This window comes from Neomonachus schauinslandi, chromosome 7 (assembly GCF_002201575.2).
Source record: "Neomonachus schauinslandi chromosome 7, ASM220157v2, whole genome shotgun sequence".
In the NCBI taxonomy this organism is placed as follows: Eukaryota; Metazoa; Chordata; class Mammalia; order Carnivora; family Phocidae; genus Neomonachus; species Neomonachus schauinslandi.
The window spans coordinates 29,214,147-29,241,583 of NC_058409.1; the positions used below are offsets into that span (position 1 = coordinate 29,214,147).

Consider the following 27,437-nt stretch of genomic DNA (forward strand, 5'->3'; position numbering starts at 1 on the left):
AAGGCCAAGCTTATCATAACTTTACAAACTTGTTCAGATGCAAAATATATCTTGAGTTTGTAAGTAATGCAAATGAAATAAAGAAATGATCAGGGCGCCTGGCTGACTCAGTTGGTGGAGCATGTGACTCTTGATCTCGGGGTTGTGAGTTCAAGCCCCATGTTGGGTGTAGAGATTACTTAAAAATAAAATATTTATTTTTTAAAGAAAGAAATGATCGAATAGACCAGAAATAAAGTATGAAAAGACAGATATAAAAGCAACCAACCTTTTCTGACCCCTTTTCCACTGACCTTTTCACCACCTCCTTGTATCCTGGGGCCTGCCTTTCTGACACAGGCTTCAGAAAAGGACTGCTGAACCTGTTAAGGGACAAACTCTGAGAGGATGAAGAAACTCTGGAAAGTCATTATAAATGAAAAGAGTGGCTGTGAAGGCCAAGAATGGCTTGGATACCTACCTGTGACTGGCAATCATCTTCCAGACTGGCAGGAGAGTCTTCTTAAATAACAAGTGATCCTGAATAGGGTCACTCTGGCCTAGATCAGACCTATGGGATAAAATGGACAGAAAGGAAATAGTAACTTCACATATGGTATTCTGTCTCTCCCAGGTAGGTAAAGAGATTTCCTCAGTATATAGTGCTCCTACTTAAGATGGGAAGGAACTAACACCAGAAATTAAAACATATCGAATGCTTCCATATGAGACCCCCAAACTCTACAAATATTCTCTTACTGGTCACTATTACCTAATGAAGTAGTTACTTTCTACTACCAATCTACAACTGCTTCTGTCTTTTGGGCTCTTGCTGATTTCCTCTTCAGCACTTGTGACTCTAAAAAACTGGTGTGTGAAAGTAGTCTTTGTTCACTGATGCTTTCCAAGTGCCTGGCACATAGTAAGTGCTCAAATATTTCACAGTATTAAGTATTTCAAAAATCAATCTGGTCCTATGTTTATGCAGAAATATGCCACATTAATAAGTATTTCTCCTACATTTCCTGAGAAGGAAATACTTGGTTTCACATCTTAGGGAATTCTCTTATGTTTCATCTGAATGCTACACAATTTACGTATTTCTCCTTTTCACTAAGAAAATACCTAAGAAGGGCACCCGGGTGGCTCAGTCGTTAAGCGTCTGCCTTCAGCTCTGGTCATGATCCCAGGGTCCTGGGATCGAGCCCCACATCGGGCTCCCTGCTCGGCGGGGAGCCTGCTTCTCCCTCTCCCACTCCCCCTGCTTGTGTTCCCTCTCTCGCTGTGTCTCTCTCTGTCAAATAAATAAAATCTTTAAAAAAAAAAAGAAAAGAAAAGAAAAGAAAATACCTAAGAAAACTTCATTTTTCCTCATGGCCCTTTCTTCTCTGGGCTAAACTGTCTAGTTTTTTTTCTTCCAGGTGCTACTGTCCAATGTTTTATTTCATCTTATAATCTTCCCAGTTGACAAGTTTCCTCTTTACTCCAGAGTTTAACATTATGTTATACTTCCCACTTTATATACTTAATCTCTCAAAATGGGTTCTTCCCATACCTAATGTTTCACACCCTCTTTGTGCTTTATGTACCATACTGTGTGTGTCCATTTGAGCACAACTCACATCTCATTTTATCTTTCTCCAAGTTGAGCAATTCCAAACAACTATCCAGTTTCAGGATATAGTATCTCATCTGCATCTAAATTATATACACAAAAATCAACTTGTCCTTAAATCCAGAACCCTATCAGAACAAGGCATTTAAAGACCAAAACAAACCTCTTCCTTTGTTTCTGGTCAGTTGATCAGAATGAATAATAGTTCCTTGGTACCAGGGCATTTTTGTTCATACATCCACACAACAGGTATTAAGTTTCCATTATATGAAAGGTACTGCCTAAAGTTTTGTAACCTCATAATTGATCACTTTTGTAATATTTTAAGAAATAATCCCTAGCTTACCTTTATTTCCACCTATTTGGAAATGCATGCCAAGCAACTACAAGTAAAAATGTGGGAATGGAAAGGACCTGCAGGCTCAGAGTGGCGCTCCACGCGCTCTACTTCTATTTTTCCTGAGAGTTAGTACCAACTAAGGGAGAACCAAGAAAAGAGGAGCCTGGAGAATGTCTATCTTTCAAAGTAGTTTTAAGCTTGCCTGATTATAACATAAGAACTCAGCTTTCTATCTCCCCTTACGCCATCTGGCCAAGGAAACTCAATTACTATTATCTATTGTTTTCCAATAAATATTCCATGTTTATCCTAAATCCTAAAATAAGAGTGTGGATTTTGCCATTCAAGGTACTAAAATATCATGAGATAAAATGTCCCAGATTAGAGATTTCCTGTTTTTTGGATAGTCAGCCTGCCCTCTGCTCATACTTACACAGGGAGTTACAGAAAAGCAAAGGAAGCAATTCTTCAACAACCTAGGTATTAAGCTGTGTTCTACTTGCTTACCAAATTTTGAAATCTGCTACTTAAAAAACAGCACTTCATGCTATCTTCTCTCAGTAGATATAAGACCAGGCCCAGAAAAGGAACTATTTATTACCATAACAAAAACAACTTTTTTTTTCTGATTTAAAAAGAAATTCCCTTTACTAAAAAAAATTAAGATTCCAAGGTGTGCCCTTTAGCTTCATAATTATTTATAAGAAGATAATTATATAAACAATTTCCCAGGATCTGTGAAAAAGAAACAAAGGAGATCAAAAGTTCAAAATAATTTTTAATTTCAAGTTACAGGGAGCTGTTATAGTATTTTTGAAAGAAGTACAGTTTCAGTATTAGACTTGAGGGACAATCTGAATGAGCAATGTTTCCTGAATAAATACAGTAATTAAAGAGAAAGGTTACTGAGGCACCTGGGTGGCGCAGTCGGTTAAGTGTCTGACTCTTGGTTTTGGCTCCGTTTGTGATCTCAGGGTTGTGAGACCAAGCCCCACATCAGGCTCTATGCTGAGTGCAGTCTGCTAAGGTTTCTCTCTCCCTCTCCCTTTGACCCTCCCTGCCTCACGCATGCTCTCTCTCTCTCTCTCTCAAATAAATAAATAAATCTTTAAAAAAAATAGAGAAAGGTTATTTATGAAAGAGATTCTCAATGTTGATGAAACAGATTTTTTTAAAAGTAGGCTCCATGCCTAACATGGAGCTCAAACTTACAACCCCAAGATCAAGAGTCATGCACTCTACTGACTGAGCCAGCCAGATGCCTGAAACAGATTTCTTTTATAAGAGGAAAACACAGACTTCTATTTATACAATAAAATTATATTTAATTCTACTTCTAGGGTTTTCCAATTTTAATTTCCTTTTATTAATTTATAAAAGTAATCCATGTTCATGGTAATGAATTCAAATAGGCATAAACAGAAATAAAAGTTTGAATCTTAACAACCTTGGATAAAAATCCATACTTACAACTTTGCAGAGGTAGCACGGCTGAAAAGGATATCCACCAGAGGAGTCTCCTGAATGCTGAAGCCATCATCACACTCACCTGAAGAGGGCTGGCCTTCCAACTCTGACACATACCCTTCACCCTCATCCTCCTCTTTGGATTCTTGCTGAACCTCCCCCTGGGAATGCCAGGAAACAAAGAGAACTTTAGAAAGAGATTTACTGTCTGCAAGGTAATTTTACTTGCATGGGGTAAGTGAAGGCTGACTTTAAGGTAGAAAGGGTCAAGGTGACTTAACTAGACCTTAGTCAATGAATTCTTGGTAACAGTTTGGCTGGAGAACTGTGGTTCTGTACCCCTAGAAAAAAATAAAAAGAGCAATATACTAATTTCTAAATGGACGCTGTATTCTTTTAAAACTGTATGATTTGTGGCCCTGGAGTTGCTGGTCTAATATTCATCATAATGATATTCTAAATTTTATTGATTGCTCACTGTGAGCCAGGCACTAAGCGAAGTGCTTTACATGAAATGTCTCACTTAAACTTCACAGAAAACCTAATGTAGAGAGAGCATCACTATTCCATTTACAGCAGAAAAAACTGAGGTTCTAAGATGTTCACTGACACACCTAAGGTCACACAGTTAAGTGGTGTTGAAACCTGGATTTGCACCCAGGGAGCCAAACTCTCTGGGGTTAGCCTACATGCAGTAACTACTGTGTTCTGCCTCCCTGGGCAGAGGACCAATCAGCCAGCTGGTTTAAGTTACTCACTCACCTCTTCACTCTCCCTGGATAGTCGCTGAATTGCACAAATATCTGAGGGAGCTAGAGCCACCTCTGGCCTTCCATTTTCTCCCAGTGGCTTCTCAGCTACCAAGGGTTCTACCCTTGCTGAAGGCTGTTCAGGCTCTCTGCATGACTCTTCTCCTTCAGTAGCTTCCATTTCCGTTCCCTTTTGTTGTCTGGTACCAGATGAAAGACAGCAACCTTCACTTGATTCTTTGCTGCTAATGCACAATGGCTCCATTAAATAAGCTACCTGCAATCATAGTATGAATAGGAACACTAGTGGAAACCATTATCTACATATCAATAATGTTACATGATTACACTGCCACTATGACTCAGTTTGAGATGCAAACAGATTAACTCATTCATTCTATCATTTAAAATGTATAAAATAGGGGTGCCTGGGTGGCTCAGTCATTAAGCATCTGCCTTCGGCTCAGGTCATGATCCCAGGGTCCTGGGATCGAGCCCCGCATCGGGCTCCCTACTCAGCGGGAAGCCTGCTTCTCCCTCTCCCACTCCCCCTGCTTGTGTTCCCTCCCTCACTGTCTCTGTCAAATAAATAAATAAAATCTCAAAAAAATAAATAAAATAAAATGTATAAAATAGGGGTGCCTGGGAGGCTCAGTTGGTTGGGCGTCTGCCTTCAGCTCAGGTCATGATCCTTGGGTCCTTGGATTGAGCCCCATGTCAGGCTCCCTGCTCAATGAGGAACCTGCTTCTCCCTCTCCCTCTGCCTGCCACGCCCCCTGCTTGTGCTCTCTAATAAATAAAATCTTTTTAAAAAATAAATAAAATGTATAAAATAACTCAGATACCCAGATACTGAACTAGTTGCTAGGAACCTAATAGTAAACAAGATAGACACGGTTCTTGCCTCTTCAAAGAGCTTGTGCTCTAATTTTTTCATGTCAAGTGTCAACTCTGATCAAATTGGGAATGGCAGTCTAGAAAACTGCTGAAAATTTTGTCCGCCACAGATGATGCAGAAAGAAGTAGCAACACAAAATGGATTCTCGCCAAAAAAAATGGATTCTCGCTGATCTTAACCTAGGTTCTTCTGAATGTGTGAAGTTGCCACATAAATATAGTGTCCAATTCAGCTTATTTCTGGCCTTCAACCCTAAACCAGGGTAGTAAGGACACTGTAAAATATTGCCTTGAAGTCATAATGTTATAACCTTCAAAGAGTTCAGGTGTCACCTCCTATGACTCCGAAAAATGAATTGCAACAGATATTCATAAGGCAGTCCTGCATACGGAAATTCCACTTCCTATGACCTTGGGCTCCTAATGACTGGGATCTTAGAACATTCGGTCAGAAAGTACATATTCAGCACATATTGTGTATTAGCACCAAGTGCTAGAGTCATAACAATTAACTTAGTTCCTGCCACTGTGGAGCTTGCATTTTAGTAAACAATATTAAGAGTGGTAGAAATATGTATGGGCAAGTATTCTCTTAGAAAGTTGAGACTCTCTCAACTTTGGAAACAATGGTTCCCCATTACCTCAGAGAGAAAGTGGAGTAGATTCTGACGGCTGACTTGTTCTGCTTCTTCCTGAGATTCCTCACTGCCTCCGTCCCCCACAAGCAGCTCACTAGGTTCTCTCCCTGGGCTGTTTTCCTCTAGTTCCTCAGCCCCTGGCTCCTCAGTTTCTCTCCAGCTGCCCACATCAAGATCCAGACTGGAATCCCATGAGCTGAAGAGGGACCTGCAGTCGTTGCTCAGCTCAGAGTCATTGGGATAGTCTTGCTCCGAATCGAACCAAACCCACTCACGCCCCATCTGTAAATACACAGAAAAATGCAATAAATTCACTCATACCACTATTTCTAAGGCATTTTCATCTCCAAACTTCAGTGGAATGATAAGGGATCAAAAACTTCTTTCTACTCACCATTACAAAGAATAAAAGCTAGCTGAAGGGAGACATCAGGAGATGAAATGTTTGTCATTAGGAATAAAATGAAAAAGCCCCATGTCAAACAGTGTACAGAGGTATTACCCAGTAATTTTTTCTTGGGTTTCCTCATACTCCAAAAGAAAGGAACAGGAGCATAGCTAGTTGAACAGAATTCCTCTATCCCAAATCACCCTTAAACTCAACTGGAAGACAATACATTTGAGGGACAAGAGATATTTTGCTCAGTGTAGACATTTTTAATCTACCAACCACTGAATCCTCAAAACATACTTTAAAATTATCTGTGGCATTCTTCTGGTCATATCCAACTCACTTCAAAGAATGACTACAGTATCAAGTTTTAAAAGCATCTTCCCTTCCTCTCATTACACTACACTATCCTGGTTTTCTTACCCCTTTCTCCTCTCCCTTTTTTTTTTTTTTTTTAAGTAGGCTCCATGCCCAGCATGGAGCCCAACGTGTGACTCGAACTCATGACCCTGAGATCAAGACCTGAGCTGAATTGAACTCTTAACTGACTGAGCCACCCAGGCACCCCACTCCTCTCTTTTAAAAGTTGCAGGAAATCCTTCTATGTTCTTGCTTGGCCTCTGCTTCCTCATTAAAGCTTAAAATAATGTCTACATTTTGAAGTTTCAACTTTGATCTCTACTCAAATAGCTCCCATATCTCCACCTTTACTTCTTATATGCATTCTGGTCTAATTTTTTCCATGTACCCAAAGGTCAATTCCTTTTAGGTGCCCTACCCTCTGCTTCAACTCAACATTTCTAACTAAAATCACTTCTCTTCCTGATTATCTCCAAAATCATTTGCTTTCCCAAATTCCCTCTTCCCCCTTATCAACACTATTTTCCTAACCCTTTTTACTTCTCTTATATTCAGTAAGCAAGCCCACTTCTCAATTTCCATCCACAGTAATTTTTCTCAATGCCCATCCTCTGTTCCTGAATAAATGCTATAGCCTCCTGGTCAGTTTCTTGACCTTTAATCCAATCTGCTGTTAAGCACATCTGTTACCTTCTCTACCAACCCAAAGTCTGTATCCTTTAATGGATCTCCTCTACAATCTTCTCCCATTTTTAGGGCTTCACTGCTTGTATCACATGCCAATTTATAGATGGCTTTGGGAATATACTATACTTTTCCTTTTTTTTTTTTTTTTTTAAGTAGGCTCCAAGCCCAGTGTGGCACCCAACTAAGGGCTTGAGCCTGAGATCTAGGCCTAAGTTGAGATCAAGAGTTGGATGCTTCACTAACCGAGCTACCTAGGTGCCCCTATACCATAGTTACTAATCTTCTAATTCCTGGATTGACTGAATTCCTTTCTATCATCCCACAAGACTGTATCTTCTACTTCCTTAGAATCCTAACAAGCTTCACAGTTTAAGCCAGAAAGATCTGTGACTTCTAATATATTTCTTAAACACATCTTTTTCAAGAAAACTCAATGTACTAGACAATACCCTATGTCCATTTCTGTATAATAAAAGGCTCATAACTGGGTCATTTCAGAGTTAATTTTTATTTAGTAACAAAAGTTGGAATAAACTCAGATGATAAATTTCCCAACTCTTAGCCTTCAAATAGCAATGAATTCTAAAATACACAAGAACCCTACATATAGAATCAGGAAGGATATAGTGCCATACTGTCCCAGAAATACCATCTGCAAAGATAGTACACTAAGTAGGACAAAGGTCTGAGATAAAGGTCAGTGCTACCTCTGTCTATGCTCTAATCTTCATTAAAAGCAATGCCATGAACAGAACTCTGGAAAGTTTTCCCATTCAAGAAAAGCTGAATAAGATCATCCTCAATACACAATGCAACACTTTAAAACATGAATTATAAATTCAATCTTGGTTACTTACCTTCTCCAGGCTGTTGAACAGTTCATATTATAATACCACTCCCCCCCCCATCATCTCATTTCCACAGATGATAAAAAAATTATCATGCAGAAAAAAACTCAAGTTTCTCACACACACATACACACACAGAACACACCAAAGGCTAGTTTTCTTTTCTTTCAGTTTATTGTGTACACACACACTTCACAGGTGTTTTTTTTTTTTTAAAAAGTCTGTACACTTCACCAGACAGTACAAACTAGCTACAATCTGCTAGCTACACATTAGGACATTAACACAGCCCATGATTTTTGCCCTACAACAGGCAACTGTGCTACTCCAACTCTCTGAGAGAGTTTCCCCAGCTCATGTCACACGGCCCAGGTGCCTCCTCTTCTGTAACTTCCACTTCTGGAACTGGGCCGACAAGCCCAAGCTCTATCTTGTTTACTTCTACTTCAGGTTCAGCTCAATGAGGATACTCTGAAGCTTCACTTTTTCATCTTCATATCTGCTTCAATGGCACAGCGGCGCCCCCTGGTGCCCCCATCCTAGATGACAGGCAGACAAAGAAAGGGAGCGTGAGTGAGTTGATTAGGAGGTTAAGAGAAAAGTTGCAACAATGCTGGGGATGTGGTTTCTTGGGGAAGAAGGAAGAGAATCAGCAGAAAAATCCAGGAATGAGAGGTACAGATCTATCTTCCCACAGAGTGGGCTAAAAAAAATCCTGGCAGTAGTTTGTGAGAGGAAACGCAGGACAGAGTATTTTGCTCCTGCCCACCACAGAGGTAACTGGGGTTCACCTGGGGTCCCAAAGAATGACCATTAGTCATCCCACCCAGGTCCCAAACCGTGTTCAAAGGAACAGGTAGAGTAAAAGAAAGGTGGGAGGGTCAGAAAGGGCAGTGGGTAGTGAGATTCTTGGCTAACATACCTGTCCAGCTGTTGGTCCCTATAAGAAAGGCCTTTCCTGCAGACTGACCCTGGCACTAGTTCCCTAGCACCTCCTGACAGGTGTTTTCCATGAGATCAGGACAATCAGAAGGCTTCTTTCCATCTGCTGCTCTCTCCCTGAAGCCCAGCTCCTTCCTCTTGTGCAATATTTTGCTGTCTTCAATAGATAAAAGTTCCTATTAACCAGCTTTGCAACAGCCAGCCAATTGCTTGGGGATCCAGAGTCACTGTTGCAGGCCAATAAGAAAGAAGGGAGATTACAGTGTTCCGTCCGTGGTACAGGCTGATGCCTGTAGGCAAGATGAATTAGTGAACACTTTTGCTGGGCTAGGCCATTTTTACATTTCTAACATGCAAGGACTCTAAAATTTTCAGAGCTCATGAACATAAGTTGCCTTTGAGGCGACATTAAAAATAAAAATACCACCTTGCATTTGTTTAACACTTTAATTTTTTTTTCAAGCCAGTTCCATACCTTGATCTCATTTTGTCCTCACAACATCCCTGTGAGGTAGGCTGGACAGGTACCTCATTATATTAGCTCCATCAAACAGATGAGAAAAACAAGGTTCCAAGAGATAATCCGGTGAGTTTTAGATCATGTGGTTTTCGAGCTGATGCTCTTCCATTACATCATGCCTCAGTACCCCATAATGAACACAGAGTCAGAGGGTCGTTCAATTCACAGAGGACAACAGTAAGTCTTTAGGGCTAGCTTTACTAAGTTTATCTCAAATTCTACCAGCCACTACTGTATGCGGTACTCATTGTTACTAAGATCCTTATCTTAAATTTTACTGAGTATTTGTGTATCAGGCAACTTAACATTAGGAGAAGAGAAAAAAATTACATGCTGGGTATTTGCTGGTATGAGGAACACTTATAAAAAGCCAGCTAGCAGCTGCTGCTCTGAGCAATCTTATTTGTAGAAAAGAATTGGCAAAAGGTGGAGTCAAAACTGAGGAGCAGGTGCATCCCAGATCCTTACCAAGAATACCTCATTTCAGTCCAGTGAACTCATAAATAGTCCCTACCCAGCCCACACACACACACATGCAGAAAGACAGGAATGCAGAAAATGAGAGATTCTTATTCAACGACCTGAATAAAGAGAAGTTCAAGACATTGCCACAGTCTGCATGTTGAATTTCCCTCTGCCACCCACCCCCAGCAGGAGCTGAGAATCTTTGTGGCAACACCACCCCTTGCAGCCATTCAATACTTACAAAGAGAGAGAGAAGGAAGGCAGGAGAGCCCATGGGGACACTGTCCTGTTAGAGGACAAACAAACACTGATCAGGTTCCACAGAAACTCTCAGCCGCAAGCACCCCAAACCTCAGGACAGAGACACAAGCACCACACACACAAAGACAAAATTTAAAAACTCAAGAACAAGAGGAAAGAGATCCAAAAGCAGTCGGCCATTATGCTTTCTGGAACAGGAACTGATGGTCCCCAACTGCTGCAAAAGTCATTTTCCCCACCTTGCAAGCACTCACTCAGAGAAATTAATAATGCACTCATTCAGCTCACAATTTCTCATGTGACTGACTGGGCCTTTCAGTCACACCAAGTGTCTTCAACGCTTGGATGAGTACATCCAAAGAATTATATGTCTGTATACCACTGGAATATAGAAGCCCAGCAGTTACCAAGTACCAAGTAGTAACCTAAGGCTCCTTCGATGCTTCAGACTTCTAGCTCTGGAACACTGGTATACAGGCTTTTTCTTGGTCTCCTCACCTTCTCTGATGAATCCTGTTTGCGGGTAGAATCTCTCCCTCGAAGACTTTTAGCACTGATCCCAGATTCAGATGTCTGCATAATCAACTGTGTGGCAAGGAATTGCTATAGGGAAAAGAAAGACAGTTGGCCCTTGAGACCTGATCCAGTAGGAAAGAATTAAGACAACTGTAGCTTTGGAAATAGAACTTCATTTAATATCTGTCTGCAAATATACTTCTTGACTGATTGAAAGTTTAGCATATTAGGTTTTATTTTAGTTGTGCATGCTAAAGGATTTAAATGCCAAATATCTCTAACTTTTTGGCTGTAATACAGAATAAATATCTCTTAAGAATGAGAAAGAAAAAAACCTAGATGAACCAAAGGCCATTAGGTAATTTAATTTAGCAGACTATGCAGATATAGACAACATCCCTTGAAGTTCAATATCCCAAAGGGTGCCTGCTAATGCAACTATAGGACAGAGGTAGATTATCTGTGATAAAAAGGAAGAAGAAACCATTTGTTGACAGTCAATTATGTATATACTTAATGTAATTTTAAAATATGCATTCACCATTTCATAAAAAATGTACTTCCAAGTATTTAAAAACTTCCAGAAACTGAAGTATTTGCCCAAGAAAGGCAGAATATTCTCATAATTTTACCAAACCAACATGAGAAAACCAACACAAATCCATCAAGAACAAAATTTTATGTTCCTGTGTCCCTAAAGACTATTCCAATTAAAAGCCACCAGCACCCTTTCCTGACGTCAGTATGAATCCTTCCCCTGAGTATTTTATTTATTTATTTGACAGAGAGAGAGTTAGTGAGAGCAGGAACACAAAGAGGGGGAGTGGGAGAGGGAGAAGCAGGCTTCCTGCAGAGCAGGGAGCCTGATGCGGGGTTCGATCCCAGGACCCTGGGATCATGACCTGAGCCGAAGGCAGACACTAAACAGCTGAGCCACCCAGGCGCCCCCCCCCACCCCCACACCACGAGTATTTTCATTTCATCCTTGCTAAAACATTAAAGATCCTCAAAGTACCTGAATCTGCTCTAAGACATCTCGCTGCATTTCTACTGCCATATGATAGACATCATGGTCTGAGCTGTTATACATTACAGCATTCTGGAACATCAGCATAATATCACGCTGAAATTCAGCTGTGCTGCGGATCAATCCATTTTCAATGTTTTTCTTAATAGTTGACAAATCCATAGGCCTAAAAACAAAACAACAGCAACAGGTAAATGGAGGGGAAGAGGACTCAACTGGATCCAAATATGTTATTACCATACATATCTTCTCATACATACCCTTAGTCTTAGCTGCCTGGATTGAAATGCCAACCCCTCACCCCACAACATGCACTTAATCCAAAAACCAAAGTCAACCTTTATAATAAGTATCAGCTAAGAAAGGTAATAAAGAGGGTTAATTCTTTTAGACTATCTTTTGTGATCCAGCCACTGAAATGATCAACTTACCACTTGGTCACCTTTACTCACATCAAAAACACTTGCTTTAAATATACCATCTAAAGTAAAAATCCACTAAGACTGAACAACTTACAATTCAGGCAAGTCAGCATGCTGAAAGGATAATGGCTTACCTCTGTACAATGCTGTGGTAGCCAGGTGCTATATCATCTGTAACAGGCTGCAGGAAGACATTGGCATATCTGTCCAAAAAGAGTAAGGTGCAATTACTGACTTATCCTTCAGAAGCAGAGGTTGAGTGCATCTGATTTAAGTAGCTGAAGGTTGTAAAAGTCAAAGCCCCCAATCCCATATAAACACATCCAGACTTTTTCCTAGTCACTAACACTGAGGAGGAGCAGGAGAAAATGTTCCTACTGATTGGTAAAACTCACCTATGATTAGCTGCAGCTCTCCATACAAGCATGATAGCTTTCTTCCAGATTTTCTGTGCCTGAATAGCTTCCTGATCTTCACTACAGACAGAGCTGAAATAAAAGAAACAAAGGGGTCCCACTAGGCATAAGTCCAAAAAAAAAAAAAAAAATCCTAATCATTTTTTGTCAACTATTAGTTCCAGGCCAAGAAAGTGAAGATGAAAAAGTAAGACTGAAGGAAAAGATATTCTCCTACTTCTCATCTTCACTATCTTGACCTCAAAGAAGAATCTCAGATACTCACAACTGTGAAGATGCAGGACTGCTGGGGATGGAGTCTGCCAGTGTATGGGACTGCAGCGTAGCATTGTGAATGCTAAAGCCATCATCACTCTCGCTCACAGGGGGTTCATTATCCATTTCTGACAAATATCCTTCTCCTTGATCTTCTTCCTTAGCCTCCTCTAGGCTGGCCGCTTCACTGACTCCATCTTCCTCCTCATCCTCACCTGGGGCATCCTTAGACACAGTGTGCTCCGGTCAACAAATGCAAGCAAAGCTATCCAGCAAAGCATCATTAAACACGATCTTTTGGGTTAGATCAGTTCTAGAAAATGGCCTCACACTGCGTCCTGACTGAGCCCTCTATCACTTATACTACCATCTAATGTACACTCACTGTTTAAGTAATATAGAACCTGGACAAAGAGTAAGACCCAGGATCTTTTTAAAAGGAAGAAAAAAAAAAAAGCTACTTACTTATGACTAAGCTAAGAGGCGTTCCTTCTTTCCCCTTGCTCTTGAGAGGAACTCTGACCCTGGATACAAAGTTATCAAAAATAGTTTTTATTTTGCGTCTCCTCTGATGGAGCAAGCTCACATCGCATTACTTTAAATGTTTGTTACTACTACTTTAGTAATTCTAAAAAAGAAAATTCTGGATAATTTTCCTTGGATAGTGTAACTAATAATCTGATTTCTTGTATGTTCTCCCTGACTCTGGCATCCCTATTTACTCCAAATCACTCTGGAGATCTCAAAGCTTCGCTGTGCATTATGTGCATAAGAAAGCTCTGTGTGATGTTCACAAACTCTTTCAAATGGGAAGCACATGTGGCCACAGTACTGCCAGTATGCCTAACTGTCCACTGCAACTTTTCCCCATGCAACTCCTTACCAGTCTCATCTCAGAAAATAAGATGCACGTTTACTGTAACTCATTAAAAAGGTAGTGCTATTGGGAAATCTAGTCACACAGCAAGAGGAATAAAGAAAAGTCTGAAATACCTTTATCTGGCTTCCAAAAATAGTCCCTGATTCTTCTTTCAATGAGTCTGCAGAGGAGAGAAAGACTACCTGAAGATTTTTCCACCTTAGCCTTCCCCTTCCTATGGACAATAATCCCCTGCAGCTCTCCTTTCCATGCTGACCTATTCTACCTCCTCTACTTGCCCACAACCCACAATCCCTCAGAAGCCAAAGCGAAGGATTTCAAGTTAGTTACAGAGTACAGATTTCCTGGCCTTATTATTTACCTGACATTTCAAACTTGTGCTGAGTCTCTGCCTCTAAAGGATCTTCGATGGGATTGGAGCCATGGGATGGAGACAACATGCTTTCAGGAGATGCCTGAAGACCAAAAAGAATAAACACCCTAAGTACCGATACATCACTTCAGCTGACAGTTTATTTTTCAATGACGAGACTACAGAAGAAATTAGTCCTGCCCACATAACAGGAATCTAATGGTCACCTTTCAAGGAACGGGATAAGCTTATATAGCAATGATCACACCTGTGGGCTTTGGACACATCAACCATGTGAGAATGCAGGAATGCAAGAGGAAAACCAAAGGCCTAAACAGTCACTTCTTACCTAAGGTATAACCCTTCATCCTCCCAACCCCTGATTTTAAATACCTCTGTCTTCACAGTTGTAAGTGGAGTCTCATCGCCTTTCCCACTGGAAACATCTGCTTCAGCAATCTCTCCAGTGGCAATACTTCTAGGTTCCTCGTCTAAGTCCTGACTCCTGAGTTCTGGTGGCTCCATACTTGTGGCTGGACCAACTCCAGCTACTATTTCAGGACCTGAGATGCCTTGTTCTGGTTCTGCAGGTTCCATTTTAATCTCAACACTGGGCTCCCTGATGTCTACCAGTTCATGGATTCCTTTGTTTTCTGTTTCCTCAAAGTCCAGCCTTTCCTGCTTGACTGTCATCTCTGGTGCAGGGAGAGATACTGGCTTGTCCCGCTCCTGCTGGATAGGGTGCTCCCAGGGGCCAGGCAGGGACTGGGGATCATCATTCTCTTCACAGAATGACAGCGCCGCTTCTACTGCTGCCACATCCAGCACTTCAGGATGATCATCCACCTGTCCCATAATACACACACTGTTGAAGTCACAGAAATAAGCCCAAGTCCCTCAATTCTGTTAGCACCAAATGAAATGGCCTCAATCTGTAGCTTCTCTCTCCATTTTCTCCATATAGTAGAAGCAACCAATGGACAGACTCCTGTCCTGAGCAAACCAGAAACACAGGGATGGCTGGGGAGATGACCAATGTGAGCACCAAAGGGCTCTGGGACTAAAGAGATGGAGACGGACAGAAGCAGAACTGCTGTTTACATAATTCTTACTACAAGAAGCAAGGAGAAGCTGAGGAGAGAGGCCTACGGAGGACTCATGAGAGATTCTTTTGGGCTTTGCTGAATAGTTACCTTGTCCTCAATGATGGCAATGATGTCTCCAACAGTCTCAAAGTCCAGCTCTTCACCTGTGTAGGACACAGCAATATCCATCTTCTCAGCCAGATCTAAATCTTCCTTCCCATCTATACTGGGAGCCTTTGATCCCCCAGGGGCCTCTGCTACCCCTGATCGGAAACACTCTTCTTTGATAGAATTGATGATCATAGAGATTTCACTGCTATCCATGGAAACAGTCACAGTATGTGGGTCCCCCACAGCTTCCATTGGAACACAAGTGTCAGGCTGACTCACTGAATAACAGGAAGAGAAAAGCATTTCAGAACCTCATTTGATACCAAGTGACCACCTGGACATCAACCAAGGCTATAGACAGGTGTCAAGTACGCACACACTTAAGCTTAGAAAAAGTTATCTTAGTTCTACATCTTCGTATGTTTTCTTCTCCCCAATTTTATCTAGAAAGTAGAGTGAGAACACATTCTCACGCCCACTCATATTTGTATACTTAATCCTTTTCCCCCAACACATAAATGCCCACCCACATCTTCTCAAATTCTTGTTTTTCTAAGGACAAAGACGGTACATGTCCGTGGAGAACGGAAACAGAAGCATCTGAATTGGAGTTGATTCTCTTGGGTCAGCTTTCTCTGACTGAAGCTCAAAATGAAATTTTGGACCTAGTGGCTGCTCAGGGCGTGGGTCAGGGACGCACCTGGAGCTACACTCTCAGGAGTGGAGACAGCTGGAGCAGAGGACGGTGCTGGCAGCGCAGGCATCATGACAATGGTAGCCTGGGACACAGACTCTACAGGGGGTGGCACAAGTTTAACTGGAGGTTCACTGGCAACAGTAGTGAAGGAAGCAAGAGGAGTGGTGAACTGTGTAGGACCAGCTTCTAAAAGCCGGGAAAGAGTGGGAGCACCTAACAAAGAGGTACACAAAATGAGGTAAGAGGAAAGCACGTGAACAAGAAGCAATAGCCAATTTAAGACTCAACCAAGAAAATTTTTAGTCTCAAAGAATGAAAGAAACTCCTCTTGTCGAATAAGCTCATTATCTATATCCTTACTTTTGCCAACCTTACTAATAAAGATCTTCTTCCAGGTTAGGTATGACCCGAAGCACTAGAACACACAATGTGTGTGAAAAATTGGTGGTAGTTTTAACCCCAGAAGAAAATTTAACAGTAACAACAAAATCATGAAAAACTGGCATGAACAGATGTCACTTCTGCAGTTAAGCATGCTATAAACCACCCAAACTCAACACCATTCAAATATCCATATCTAAGGTTTAATATTTTGTAAAGCTTTTTTTTATTACTTTACTTTTTCTATCTCACTTAATTCTCATAACATCCTTGTGAAGTACACACTACAATTAATAAAAGAGGAAACTGAGGTTCACGAGTTAAATCATCTATTCAAGGCCACAAAATCAGTATGTGGCAGGCTTGACACCTAAATCCAGTTTTCTGGCTTCAAATCTCAATCCCCTGTACTATAACCTCAGGTATCCCTAGCACTTTCCATAATTTTGTAAGCCCCAGGGAAGCAGCTTCACTACTAACCTCACTCTTCTCATCAGTATCTATGCTGTGGTCATCCAGAGCTATCAGTACTTTGAAGATAAGAATGGATTTACAATCTGGGGCACTATGCGGTTTAACAGGTAAAGTAGCACCAAAAAAAGTTGGGCTTCACATTTACGATTGACAGGTGCTTACTACTGAAGGCTAGAAACCAAAGACAGTCAACACTAAGATCAACTGTGAAGTCTGTGAAGTCAAGTAGGTAACGGAAAAGTGTTGACTTACCTGAGGCAGCAGGGGAGGCCGCAACAGTGTTGGGTGTTTGCTGCATTTCCCCACCATGTATCAGGGGAAGAACCCCGCCTACCTCCAGGAGGACACCTGTACTGTTCAAGTGGCCAGAAGCCACAGCCATTTCACTCTCATTGACCTACCAGGGAAGAATAGAGGTGAAGGCTACACTCAAGCTTTCCTTTACTACCACTTCCCAAAAAAAGCTCTAGCAGTTGACCAAACTTCATGAAGTTAATATCCAAAGAGAATAATTTCAGACCCAAGGGAAGCTCTAATTTTTAAAACTTATTTGACAAGAGTTCTCCGGAGAAGAGAACTGAAATAATTGTGGTTTCAGATAACTCAGGACCCAAGGATACTATCAACTTACTGGTTTTTTGTTTCTGTTTTTGTTTTTTAAATTAACATTTAATTAGGAGCTCTCTTTCTCTTTTGAACTTTTTTTTTTTCCATGTCATATTTTAGGTCCCAGGCACTCCCTTCCAAAGTACTAAATCACCACAGCTCTCAAACACCCACAGAAGTCTCCATACCAGTCTGGGGCTAGTAGGCAGGAGGCTGCCCTTCTTCAAGAGCTCTGACAGCAGAGGGGAGGGGGGTGGAGTTGCTTTCTGTCCAAGCATCTTTTTCTGGGGTGAATCATCTGTTACTGGGGTCATGGGGGCTTCTAAGGGTGCAGAGCCTGGAGGAAGGGTGTCAGGAATCCCAGGAAACGAGGTGACTGGGGTACTCGGCAAAGTCCCAGGGGTTACCTAAGAGACAACAGAGAACCTTTATCTGACTTCTCAAACTCTGGAAGGTTCCCTACTAATCCGGATGGGTTAGTGTGTCTATTACTTTATTAGTCCTGAGTGAAATTGCCCAGAAACCCTCTACCCCTCCTGCTCTCAGCCACTCCTTTCTTCTCCAGTTTTTTCTCTTCCACCCACTAAAACCCAGAATGACCCAAACATTCCACCCAACCTGCTTTTTACAATCTGCTTAACCACTACCAATATTCTATTTACAAGAAAACTATCGCTTCCTCCCGAAGGACTTTTATAAGACTAGTTTACTTACAAACAATTCCGTAATGTAATATTTTACCTATCTCCCAAAAGGTCAAAAGGCTCAATGTTTTTAGGTCCATCCTTATCTTAGAGCACAGAACATGGTAAATTAAGCCTTCAGCATTCATACCAAGAGAGGAAAATGCCTCTAAGCCAAAAGTGGTTTCCTCATCACTCAGCTCTCTGCTGGCTTATTGCCCCTTTGCTGATCAATTCCTGCAGTAAAAATATACTCACTCCAGAGGTGGCCTCTTCCATAGTGGTTGCAGTCAAGTCTCCAAGTGGATAATCACCTCCTGGGGAGGCAGAATCTATAGGAGAGCGGACCATCACGGTGGGTAATCTCCGAGGGGGTGTTTTTACTGCTTGACGAGCTAGAACATAAAAGACAACAACTACTAAGTCTTCAAGATTAAATAAATGGAAGTAGACACTACTCTGTTATAATAAAGGATAAATGGGGATGCTGCATAATTAAAGCAGCATTATGAGTTTGGATTAGAAATCTTTAACACTTCTGGGAGACAGGTAACTTATAAGCAAACTCACTGAACTATCTCAAAGGTCCTTGAAGTAGGAAAGTGGTTTAAACATTCCTCAAATCCTCTTCAACAAGTTTTTAAGTTTCTGCTTTTAACAAGAGGAAAAGACCTCACTGGCTCAGAGCATGTATTCCTAGACTTACAAATGCTTAAGTTCTTATCCAATGAGTGGGCTATTTTTAATCTTCTTACAGGGCTTTGAATTCTAAAAACTTAATGATGTTCAACATCTATATTATAAAGCCTTTGTGTCCTAAAAGGACCCAAAGTCTAGTGAGAACTGAGCAGAACTCATTTTCCAAGAGCTTCTTCCTTGGATAGAAAGTGATGTTTTTATTCTGGTAAAAGAGAAGAGGACATAGAAAAGTGCACAAGTAAATCGGCATCAGTGGATTCTATCTTACAAGGTAGTCTTCAACTGTTACTAGCATGCAGTACTGTATAGTTAATTGTTAAACAGTCAAAAGATGCAGTTTACCCTGATATGCAGCATCCGTAGCCTTCCTCTTTACTTCAGCCTCCTCTTCCTCCAATTTCTTTTTCCTAAAGAGGGAAGTAAGAGTATGATCCTAGCCAGCTCTAGTTCCTCTGTAGGTCACAGTGCCCTTACAAGGAAATTTTTTGCCAGGCTAGCACAAGGAAAAGCCTAAAAAAGAATCTTTACCAGCAAAAGAGGAAATATTTTAAAAAAAAAAAAATTATTTATTTGACACAGAGAGGGACAGCGAGAGCAGGAACACAAGGCAGGGGAAGTGGAGAGAGGGAGAAGCAGGCCTCCCGCCGAGCAGGGAACCCAATGCCGGGCTCGATCCCAGGACCCCGGGATCATGATCTGAGCCGAAGGCAGACGCTTAACGACTGAGCCACCCAGGTGCCCCTAAAATTTTTTTTTAAGATTTTACTTTTAGGTAATCTCTACACCCAATGTGGGACTCAAACCCACAACCCCAAGATCAAGAGTCGCATGCTCTACTGACTGGCTAGCCGGGCCCCCCCAAAACGGGAAAATTTTTAGTGTACTGCCTAACTACCAGTTCTTCGTAGGCAAACTGAAACACCTTTCAAGTTAAAACTAAGTTATGTCTTCACATTGAAATATTCTATCACATTACCTTCTACAAGTCACTCCCCCCTCCCTGCTACTAGGCCACTCTGCAGCTTTTCCCTTCCAGAATCATTCACGTCTAAAGGGATGGCAGATGGAGGAGATAAGCCAGATTACTTGAGGTGAAAAGGGGGTAAAACGAGGGAGAGGTGTACAAAAGGAAGAACAATATAACCCACATCACAATGTCATTGCAAAGCTCATCCAGTCTGCTGTCCATGTGCCCAGCTTGAATTAGTTCTGCATCTCTTTTCAGCCGTCTAGAAAGAGAAATAAGTTACCTGGGTTTTTTAGTCTACTATTTAAAAAATTTTGACCAGTATAGTAAGTCAGCCCCTTTGGTCTCTCCTAACCACCTGGTATTCTCTCTGATAAGTACCTATATTTTTCTTGGGTTTCCTTTATCACTTTCTTTAGTTCCTCAACTCGTTCAGCAGTCAATTTCCGAACAATGACATCTTCAACGGTTTCGACCACTTCTCCCTTTTCACCCCGTTTCCGTCTGTAGAAAATTTAAAAACAAAAACATACATTTGAATAAAAGAACATGTTCCCACTCTCAACTGCTTTCTTTGAACCTCTCCACCATTTAACCATAGATAACTTCTGCTCTATTTTTAATCACCCAATAATATTAATAAATATAAACCAGACATCCTCAGTGAACACTTTCCACTAAAGAGATGTGGCTTGAATGACTGGCTTTGTACTCACTTTGGGGTCTCAGTGGTCTCTAGAAGCTCTGAGTACTGGGAAGCACAATGCTATGGAAAAAAAGTAAAAATATGATGAGCAAGCCTGGAAAGGAACAACCTTTCGAAGTTTTACCATATCAGACTAAGGCTTAGAAAGGAAAACTATATGTAAGGTATGAGTGCTTTCTAGGAGGGCAAATTACTCTGCAGTCATATCAGTTAAAAATACTTAATACCAGGGGGCGCCTGGGTGGCTCTGTTGGTTAAGCACCTGCCTTCACCTGAGGTTATGACGCCAGGGTCCTGGGATCGAGTCCCGCATTAGGCTCCCTGCCAAGCAGAGAGTCTACTTCTCCCTCCAGCCACCCCTGCTTGTGATCTCTCTCTCTCATGCTCTCTCTCAAATAAATAAAATCTTAAAAAAAACAAACAAACAAACTCAATACCAGGACACAGAAAAGGAGTCTTCTGACCTAGAATTCATATATTTGGGGAAAAACAACCCAATAGCCAATATTTACAGTTAATATCTACTGAGTAATCACCATATGCAAGGCAATGTGCTAAATGCTTTATGGGTATTACCTCGACTAAAACTTTACAACAATCCTGAAGCAACTTTTATCTCTACTTTACAAATGAGAAAACTGAGAATCATGGTTCAAAGATTCTAAATGGAGTCATATTCCAGATCTTCTAACTCCCAAGCTTAGACTCTTACATGTTATGTTACACAGATAAGAAAAGTTTACAACATGAACATACATGGATGAATTGGCAAACAGTGGGAAAAATGAAAAGGTATTCTCAACTATGCTTCCTATTCACGGTATAAAAGCCTTGTGATTAAAGGGCAGGGCCTGGAAGGAAACCCACTTCACATCTCTAAGATTGCTCTAAAACAGCACTTGCGGGGCTCCTGGGTGGCTCAGTTGTTGAGCGTCTGCCTTCAGCTCAGGTCACGATTCCAAGGTCCAGGGATCAAGCCCCGCAGCGGGCTCCCTGCTCTGTGGTGAGTCGGCTTCTCCTTCTCCCTCTCCCTCTGTAGCTCCCCCTTCTTGTGCTCTCTCACTCGCTCTCTCTCAAATAAATAAAAATCTTAAAAAAAAAAAAAAAAAAGATAAAACAGCACTTGCTTGGGAACTTACTTTTTGAGAGAACCAGTCTGGAGGGCGGCCAGGTTCTGCAAACGGCTTGATAGCTCTGCTAACTGATACCCTACACAAAATGAGAAAAGGCTATTACACACTAAATAGGAGGGGAAAAAGGGTGGTGGGGGGAAGTATGCTAAGAGTTCAAGGTTTGGAGACAAAATTTAGAATGATAAACTGCCATCAGGAAGTGTTCTGAAACATGTGACTATGGAAAATGACACAACCACTTAAGGGGGGACACCTGGGTGCCTCATTTGGCTAAGCATCTGCCTTTGGCTCGGGTCATGATCCCAGGGTCCTGGGATTGAGTCCCGCATCGAGCTCCTTGCTTAGTGGGGAGCCTGCTTCTCCCCCTACCGCTCCCCTACTTGTGCTCTGACAAATAAAAGAATTTCATTTAGAGGGAAAGAATCATTGCGAAAAAGTTTTCCTTGGTGATATATTTCCTGGGTGAAGTGAAGGTATTAGAACCTAGTACATTATCATTTCTGTTCATTTGGGCAAGCATTTTTATGTTGATTTTGGTTCTTTTAGAAGAGATATATCTTTTGAAAAGCAATTTGTAATGTATTCCAGACTAAAGTTATCTTTTGATCCACAAATACAACTCCTAGGAATGTATTAATAAAAAATAATCTAACAAAGAAGCAAGTATCAAGAAGAAAGCACCACGTAGACTTGATCAGACTGACAAACAGTTAGGTTTTTTCTAAATGCCTGCAAGGGATGTTTAACTTACGGCATTTCACCTCTACAAAATACTAAATAGACCATAAAAATAATTATAAAATATATGTGGTGAAATGGAAAATATATACCACATAATATTAACTGAAAAAAAAAATGACACAACTTTCTATGATGCAATCATGGAACCTATTAATTAAAAGCTATAAAGACAAAAAAAAAAAAAAAAAAACCCAGGCAAAAATAAAAACAGGACTAGAATGGGATCAAGGAAGAGTGCGTGACTTTAATTGTGTCTATGTTTATTTCTTGAAAAAGATCCAAAGAAGGGCACCTGGGTGGCTTAGTCAGTTGAGGGTCCAACTCTTCATTTCGTCTCAGGTCATGGTCTGAGGGATCTGAGATTGAGCCCTCTGCTGAGCTCGGAGCCTGCTTGAGAGTCTTTCTCCCTCTGCTCCTCTCCCTGCTCATATAAGCTCACTCGCTCTCCTCTCAAATAAATAAAATTTTTAAGTCTTGAAAAAGATCCAAAGAAAACATGACGAAATATTAAGATCTGTTAAATCCAGGCTGGGTACATGGATGCTCTATATTATTCTCCACACTTCTCTATGTGGTTGAAAAACTATGTAACTTTATTTTTTAATATTTTTGAAAGACTTTATTTACTTATTTGAGAGAGAGAAAGAAAAAGCATGAGTTCGGGGAAGGAGCAGAGGGAGGGAGAGGGAGAAGCAGGCTCCTCGCTGAGCAGGGAGCCTGATGTGGGGCTTAATCCCAGGACTCTGAAACCATGACCCAAATCGAAGGCAGACGCTTAACCAACAGAGCCACCCAGGTGCTCTGAAAAACTAGGTAACTTTAAAAAGAAAAAAGTTCTTAAAATTTGTGATGAAATAATGGTATCACACAGCTCTTTTCAAGTTCAACAGTTATATGGATAGCTATCAGCAAAAAATAAAGTTTGATCCATAATTTATACCTTAGACCAAGAAAAGCCCCAAATGTATCAACAATTTAAATATTAAAAAAAGGGGCGCCTGGGTGGCTCAGTTGGTTAAGCGACTGCCTTTGGCTCAGGTCATGATCCCAGGATCCTGGGATCGAGCCCCGCATCGGGCTCCCTGCTCGGCGGGAAGCCTGCTTCTCCCTCTCCCATTCCCCCTACTTGTGTTCCCTCTCTTGCTGTCTCTCTCTATCAATTAAATAAATAAAATCTTTTAAAAAAATAAATAAAATAAATTTTTTAAAAATTTAACCATGAAAGTACTAGAAGAAATCATAGAATTAAAGATTTTATTTATTTGACAGAGAGAGACACAGTGAGAGAGGGAACACAAGCACGGGGAGTGGGAGAGAAGCAGGCTTCCCGCCAAGCAGGGAGCCTGCTTCTCCCTCTCCCTCTGTTGCTCCCCCTGCTTGAGTCAAATAAATAAAATCTTAAAAATAAATAAATAAAGTCTTAATATATAAGGAGCCCTCCCCCAATTAAAGAGAAAGACTAATAAACAGAAAAATGAGAAAAAGCAGTTTACAAAAAAAGAAATACAGGGCGCCTGGGTGGCTCAGTTGGTTAAGCGACTGCCTTCAGCTCAGGTCATGATCCTGGAGTCCCGGGATCGAGTCCCCCATCGGGCTCCCTGCTCAGCAGGGAGTCTGCTTCTCCCTCTGACCCTCCCCCGTCATGTGCTCTCTCTCTCTCAAATAAATAAATAAAATCTTTAAAAAAAAAAAAAATACAAGTGGCTCTTTAACACACAAAGATATTCAACCTCACTCATCATAAGATAAATGTAAATGAAAAACATGAGAACTATTTCTCACCTTTTATAATACTGTCAAACATCAAAAATACCTTACAACCAGGACATAAAAGAAGAGGCATTCTGATATATTACCGATGGGAGTATAAAGTGAAACAATCTCTGAGTAGGGCAATTTGAAATATTTATTAAACTCTAGGAACACATACATTCTTTGACCCAGTAATTCTGCTTTCAGTTAATATATAACTATGCAAGGTTATATCTGTATTAGCAAATGTCCAACAATAGAGTACCAGTTTATTTATTTATTTATTTTAAACATTTTATTTATTTATTTGACAGAGAGAGAGCACAAGCAGGGGGAGTGGGAGAGGGAGAAGCAGGCTCCCCCACCCCCTCCAGCAGGGAGCCCGACGCAGGGCTCAATCTGGGGATCCTGCGATCATGACCCGAGCCAAAGGGAGATGCTTAACGAACTGAGCCACCCAGGCACCCATAGAGTACCAGTTTAAAAAAAAAAACAGAGTACCAGGGATGCCTGGGTGACTCAGTCCATTAAGTGTCTGCCTTTGGCCCAGATCGTCATCTCACGGTCCTGGGATCAAGTCCCGAATCGGGCTTCTTGCTCAACAGGGAGCCTGCCTCTCCCTGTCTGAAGCTCCCCCCTGCTTGTGCACATGTGCCCTCTCGCTCTGACAAATAAATAAAATCTAAAAAAAAAAAGTACCAGTTAAATAAATTATGGTGTATCTGTATCAATACCATGCAGCCGCTTAAAAAAAAAGGAGTGAAAGCTTCATATATACTAAGTTAAAGTAAAAAAGAGAAGCAGTGGCAAAATGAAGAATGATACATATAGTATAAAACCATTTATGTTTAAAAAGTAGGGGGATAAAGAAAACATGTATTTGTTCATGTATATAAAATTAATGCTAGAGGGACACCTAGGTGGCTCACTCGGTTAAATGTCTGCCTTCGGCTCAGGTCATGATCCCAGGGTCCTGGGATCGAGTCCCACATCGGGCTCCCTGCTCCAGCAGAGAGCCTGCTTCTTCCTCTGCCTACCCCTGCCCCCTGCTTGTGCTCTGTCCCCCTCTCTAATAAATAAATAAATTTTTAAAAATAAAAACATAAGAAAATTAATGCTAGAGGGGCACCTGGGTGGCTCAGTTGGTTAAGCGACTGCCTTCGGCTCAGGTCATGATCTTGGAGTCCCGGGATTGAGTCCCACATCGGGCTCCCTGCTCGGCAGGGAGTCTGCTTCTCCCTCTGACCCTCCCCCTCTCATGCTCTCTCTCTCTCTCAAATAAATAAATAAAATCGTTAAAAAAAAAAAAAAGAAAATTAATGCTAGAGAAACACAAGAAATGAAACTCTAAGAAAATGCTAACACTGGGAGATGCGGTATAGTGATGGAAGACACTGTGTACCATTTTGAATTTTGAATCTTATGACTTAGTACCTCCTCAGAAAAGAAATACACTTTAAAATTTCAAAGTTTTGGGACACCTGGGTGGCTCAGTCAGTTAAGCGTCCAACTCTTGATTTCGGCTCAGGTCATGATCTCAGGGTTGTGAGACTGAGCCCTGTGTGGGGCTCCACGCTCAGCCTGGAGTCTGCATGTCCCTCTCCCTCTTCCTCTGCCCCTCCCCCTCTAAATAAATATTTTTTAAAAATTAAATAATATGCCATTTTTACTTAAAAGTGTTCTTATACTATTTTTAATATGATATTTATCAAATTAGTGTGATTCATTTTGTCTTGGGGTTTACAATTTAATTTGATTCAAGAACAGCTATTATCTAGGATATCCAGATTTCACCTTTAAAAAGTTATTTGAGGGGTGCCTGGGTGGCTCAGTTGGTTAAGCAGCTGCCTTCAGCTGGAGTCGTGATCCCGGAGTCCTGGGATGGAGGCCCATGCCGCTCCCTCTCCCCCAACCCTGCTCGTTCTCTGTCTCTCTCTCAAATGAATAAATAAAATCTTTTTTTTTTTTTTTAATTTATTTGACAGAGAAAGAGATAGGGAGAGCAGGAACACAAGGAGGGGGAGGGGGAGAGGGAGAAGCAGGCTTCCCGCCGAGCAGGGAGCTCGATGTGGGGCTCAATCCCAGGACCCTGGGATCATGACATGAGCCGAGAGCAGACACTTAACAAATGAGCCACCCAGGAGCCCCAATAAATAAAATCTTTGAAAAAAGTCATTTAAAAAATATATAAGGCTGTAGAAATGCTAAGTGTGACCAATAATGGTGCCTCGGAAAACTCTTATGAACAATTAAAGTAGTAGAGATGTGCCACATAGACACAAATTTGAATATTAATTATAAGGCTTAGGACAATTAAAAGATGTCCTTAGGGGTGCCTGACTGGCTCAATCGATAGAGCATACAACTCTTCATCTCAGAGTTGGGAGTTCAAGCCCCACCCTGGGTGTAGATATTACTTAAAAATTTAAAAAAAAGGTGTCCTTAGATCCTGAAAAATAGACAAACGTTAAAAATAAAAATGGGTGCCTGGGTGGTGCAGTCAGCTAAGTGTCTGACTCTTGGTTTCAGCTCAGGTTGTGATCTCGGACCTGGTGAGATGGAGCCCCGTGGGGGCTCCACTCAACACACAGTAGAAGGCTTAAGGCTCTCTCTGTCCCCCCCCGCCCCTCCCTTTCCCAGTAGGTGCTTTCTTTCTCTCTAAAATAAATCTTGTCAGAGAAAGACAATTATCATTTGATCTCACTCATATGTGGAATTTAAGAAACAAACAGAGGATCATAGGGGAAGAAAGGAAAAAATAAAACAAGACAAAATCAGAGAGGGAGACAAACCATAAGAGACTCTTATCACAGGAAACAAACTGAGGTTACTAGAGGGGAGGGGAGGAGGGATGGGATAAACTGGGTGATGGACATTAAGGAGGGCTCCTGATATAATGAGCACTGGGATTATATAAGATTATATAAGACTGGGCGCCTGGGTGGCTCAGTTGGTTAAGCGACTGCCTTAGGTTCAGGTCATGATCCTGGAGTCCCGGGATCGAGTCCCACATCGGGCTCCCTGCTCAGCAGGGAGTCTGCTTCTCCCTCTGACCCTCCTCCCTCTCATGCTCTCTGTCTCTTACTCTCTCTCACAAATGAATAAAATCTTAAAAAAAAAAAAAAAGATTATATAAGACTGATGAATCAGTGACCTCTAGCTCTGAAACCAATAACACATTATATGTTAATTAACTGAATTTAAATAAAAATTTTAAAAAACAAAAGAAAAAAAATAAATCTAAATAAATAAATGGGTATGCACTAGAAGTAAAAAAAGACTAGAAACCACAGTTCTACTTTACAGTCCTTAAAAAGAAATACTGAGTGGGCGCCTGGGTGGCTCAGTTGGTTAAGCGACTGCCTTCGGCTCAGG

The 27,437-nt window shown here is 41.2% G+C and overlaps 1 protein-coding gene across 2 annotated transcripts in view; it reads right to left on the minus strand.

Annotated features, from left to right (window-relative positions):
* Positions 1-8,124: 8,124 nt before the first annotated feature.
* The window catches only part of BRD8 (bromodomain containing 8), a 22,242-nt gene continuing 2,929 nt past the window's right edge, over positions 8,125-27,437 (minus strand). Inside the window, exons 3-22 of one of the 2 annotated variants that reach the window (XM_021702191.2) lie at positions 21,576-21,645; positions 20,447-20,496; positions 20,112-20,234; positions 19,912-19,992; positions 19,106-19,170; positions 18,323-18,459; positions 17,570-17,788; positions 17,028-17,172; positions 15,924-16,133; positions 15,221-15,501; positions 14,421-14,873; positions 14,037-14,130; positions 13,789-13,835; positions 12,806-13,020; positions 12,520-12,612; positions 12,259-12,327; positions 11,691-11,868; positions 10,658-10,762; positions 10,140-10,184; positions 8,125-8,510 (exon numbers count right to left, since the gene is read on the minus strand). In XM_021702191.2, coding sequence (XP_021557866.1) covers positions 8,451-8,510; positions 10,140-10,184; positions 10,658-10,762; positions 11,691-11,868; positions 12,259-12,327; positions 12,520-12,612; positions 12,806-13,020; positions 13,789-13,835; positions 14,037-14,130; positions 14,421-14,873; positions 15,221-15,501; positions 15,924-16,133; positions 17,028-17,172; positions 17,570-17,788; positions 18,323-18,459; positions 19,106-19,170; positions 19,912-19,992; positions 20,112-20,234; positions 20,447-20,496; positions 21,576-21,645 — 2,740 coding nt within the window. In that variant the 3' untranslated portion in view covers positions 8,125-8,450. The remainder of the gene's footprint in view (positions 8,511-10,139; positions 10,185-10,657; positions 10,763-11,690; positions 11,869-12,258; positions 12,328-12,519; positions 12,613-12,805; positions 13,021-13,788; positions 13,836-14,036; positions 14,131-14,420; positions 14,874-15,220; positions 15,502-15,923; positions 16,134-17,027; positions 17,173-17,569; positions 17,789-18,322; positions 18,460-19,105; positions 19,171-19,911; positions 19,993-20,111; positions 20,235-20,446; positions 20,497-21,575; positions 21,646-27,437) is intronic. The other variant, XM_021702193.2, reaches the window with a different exon arrangement.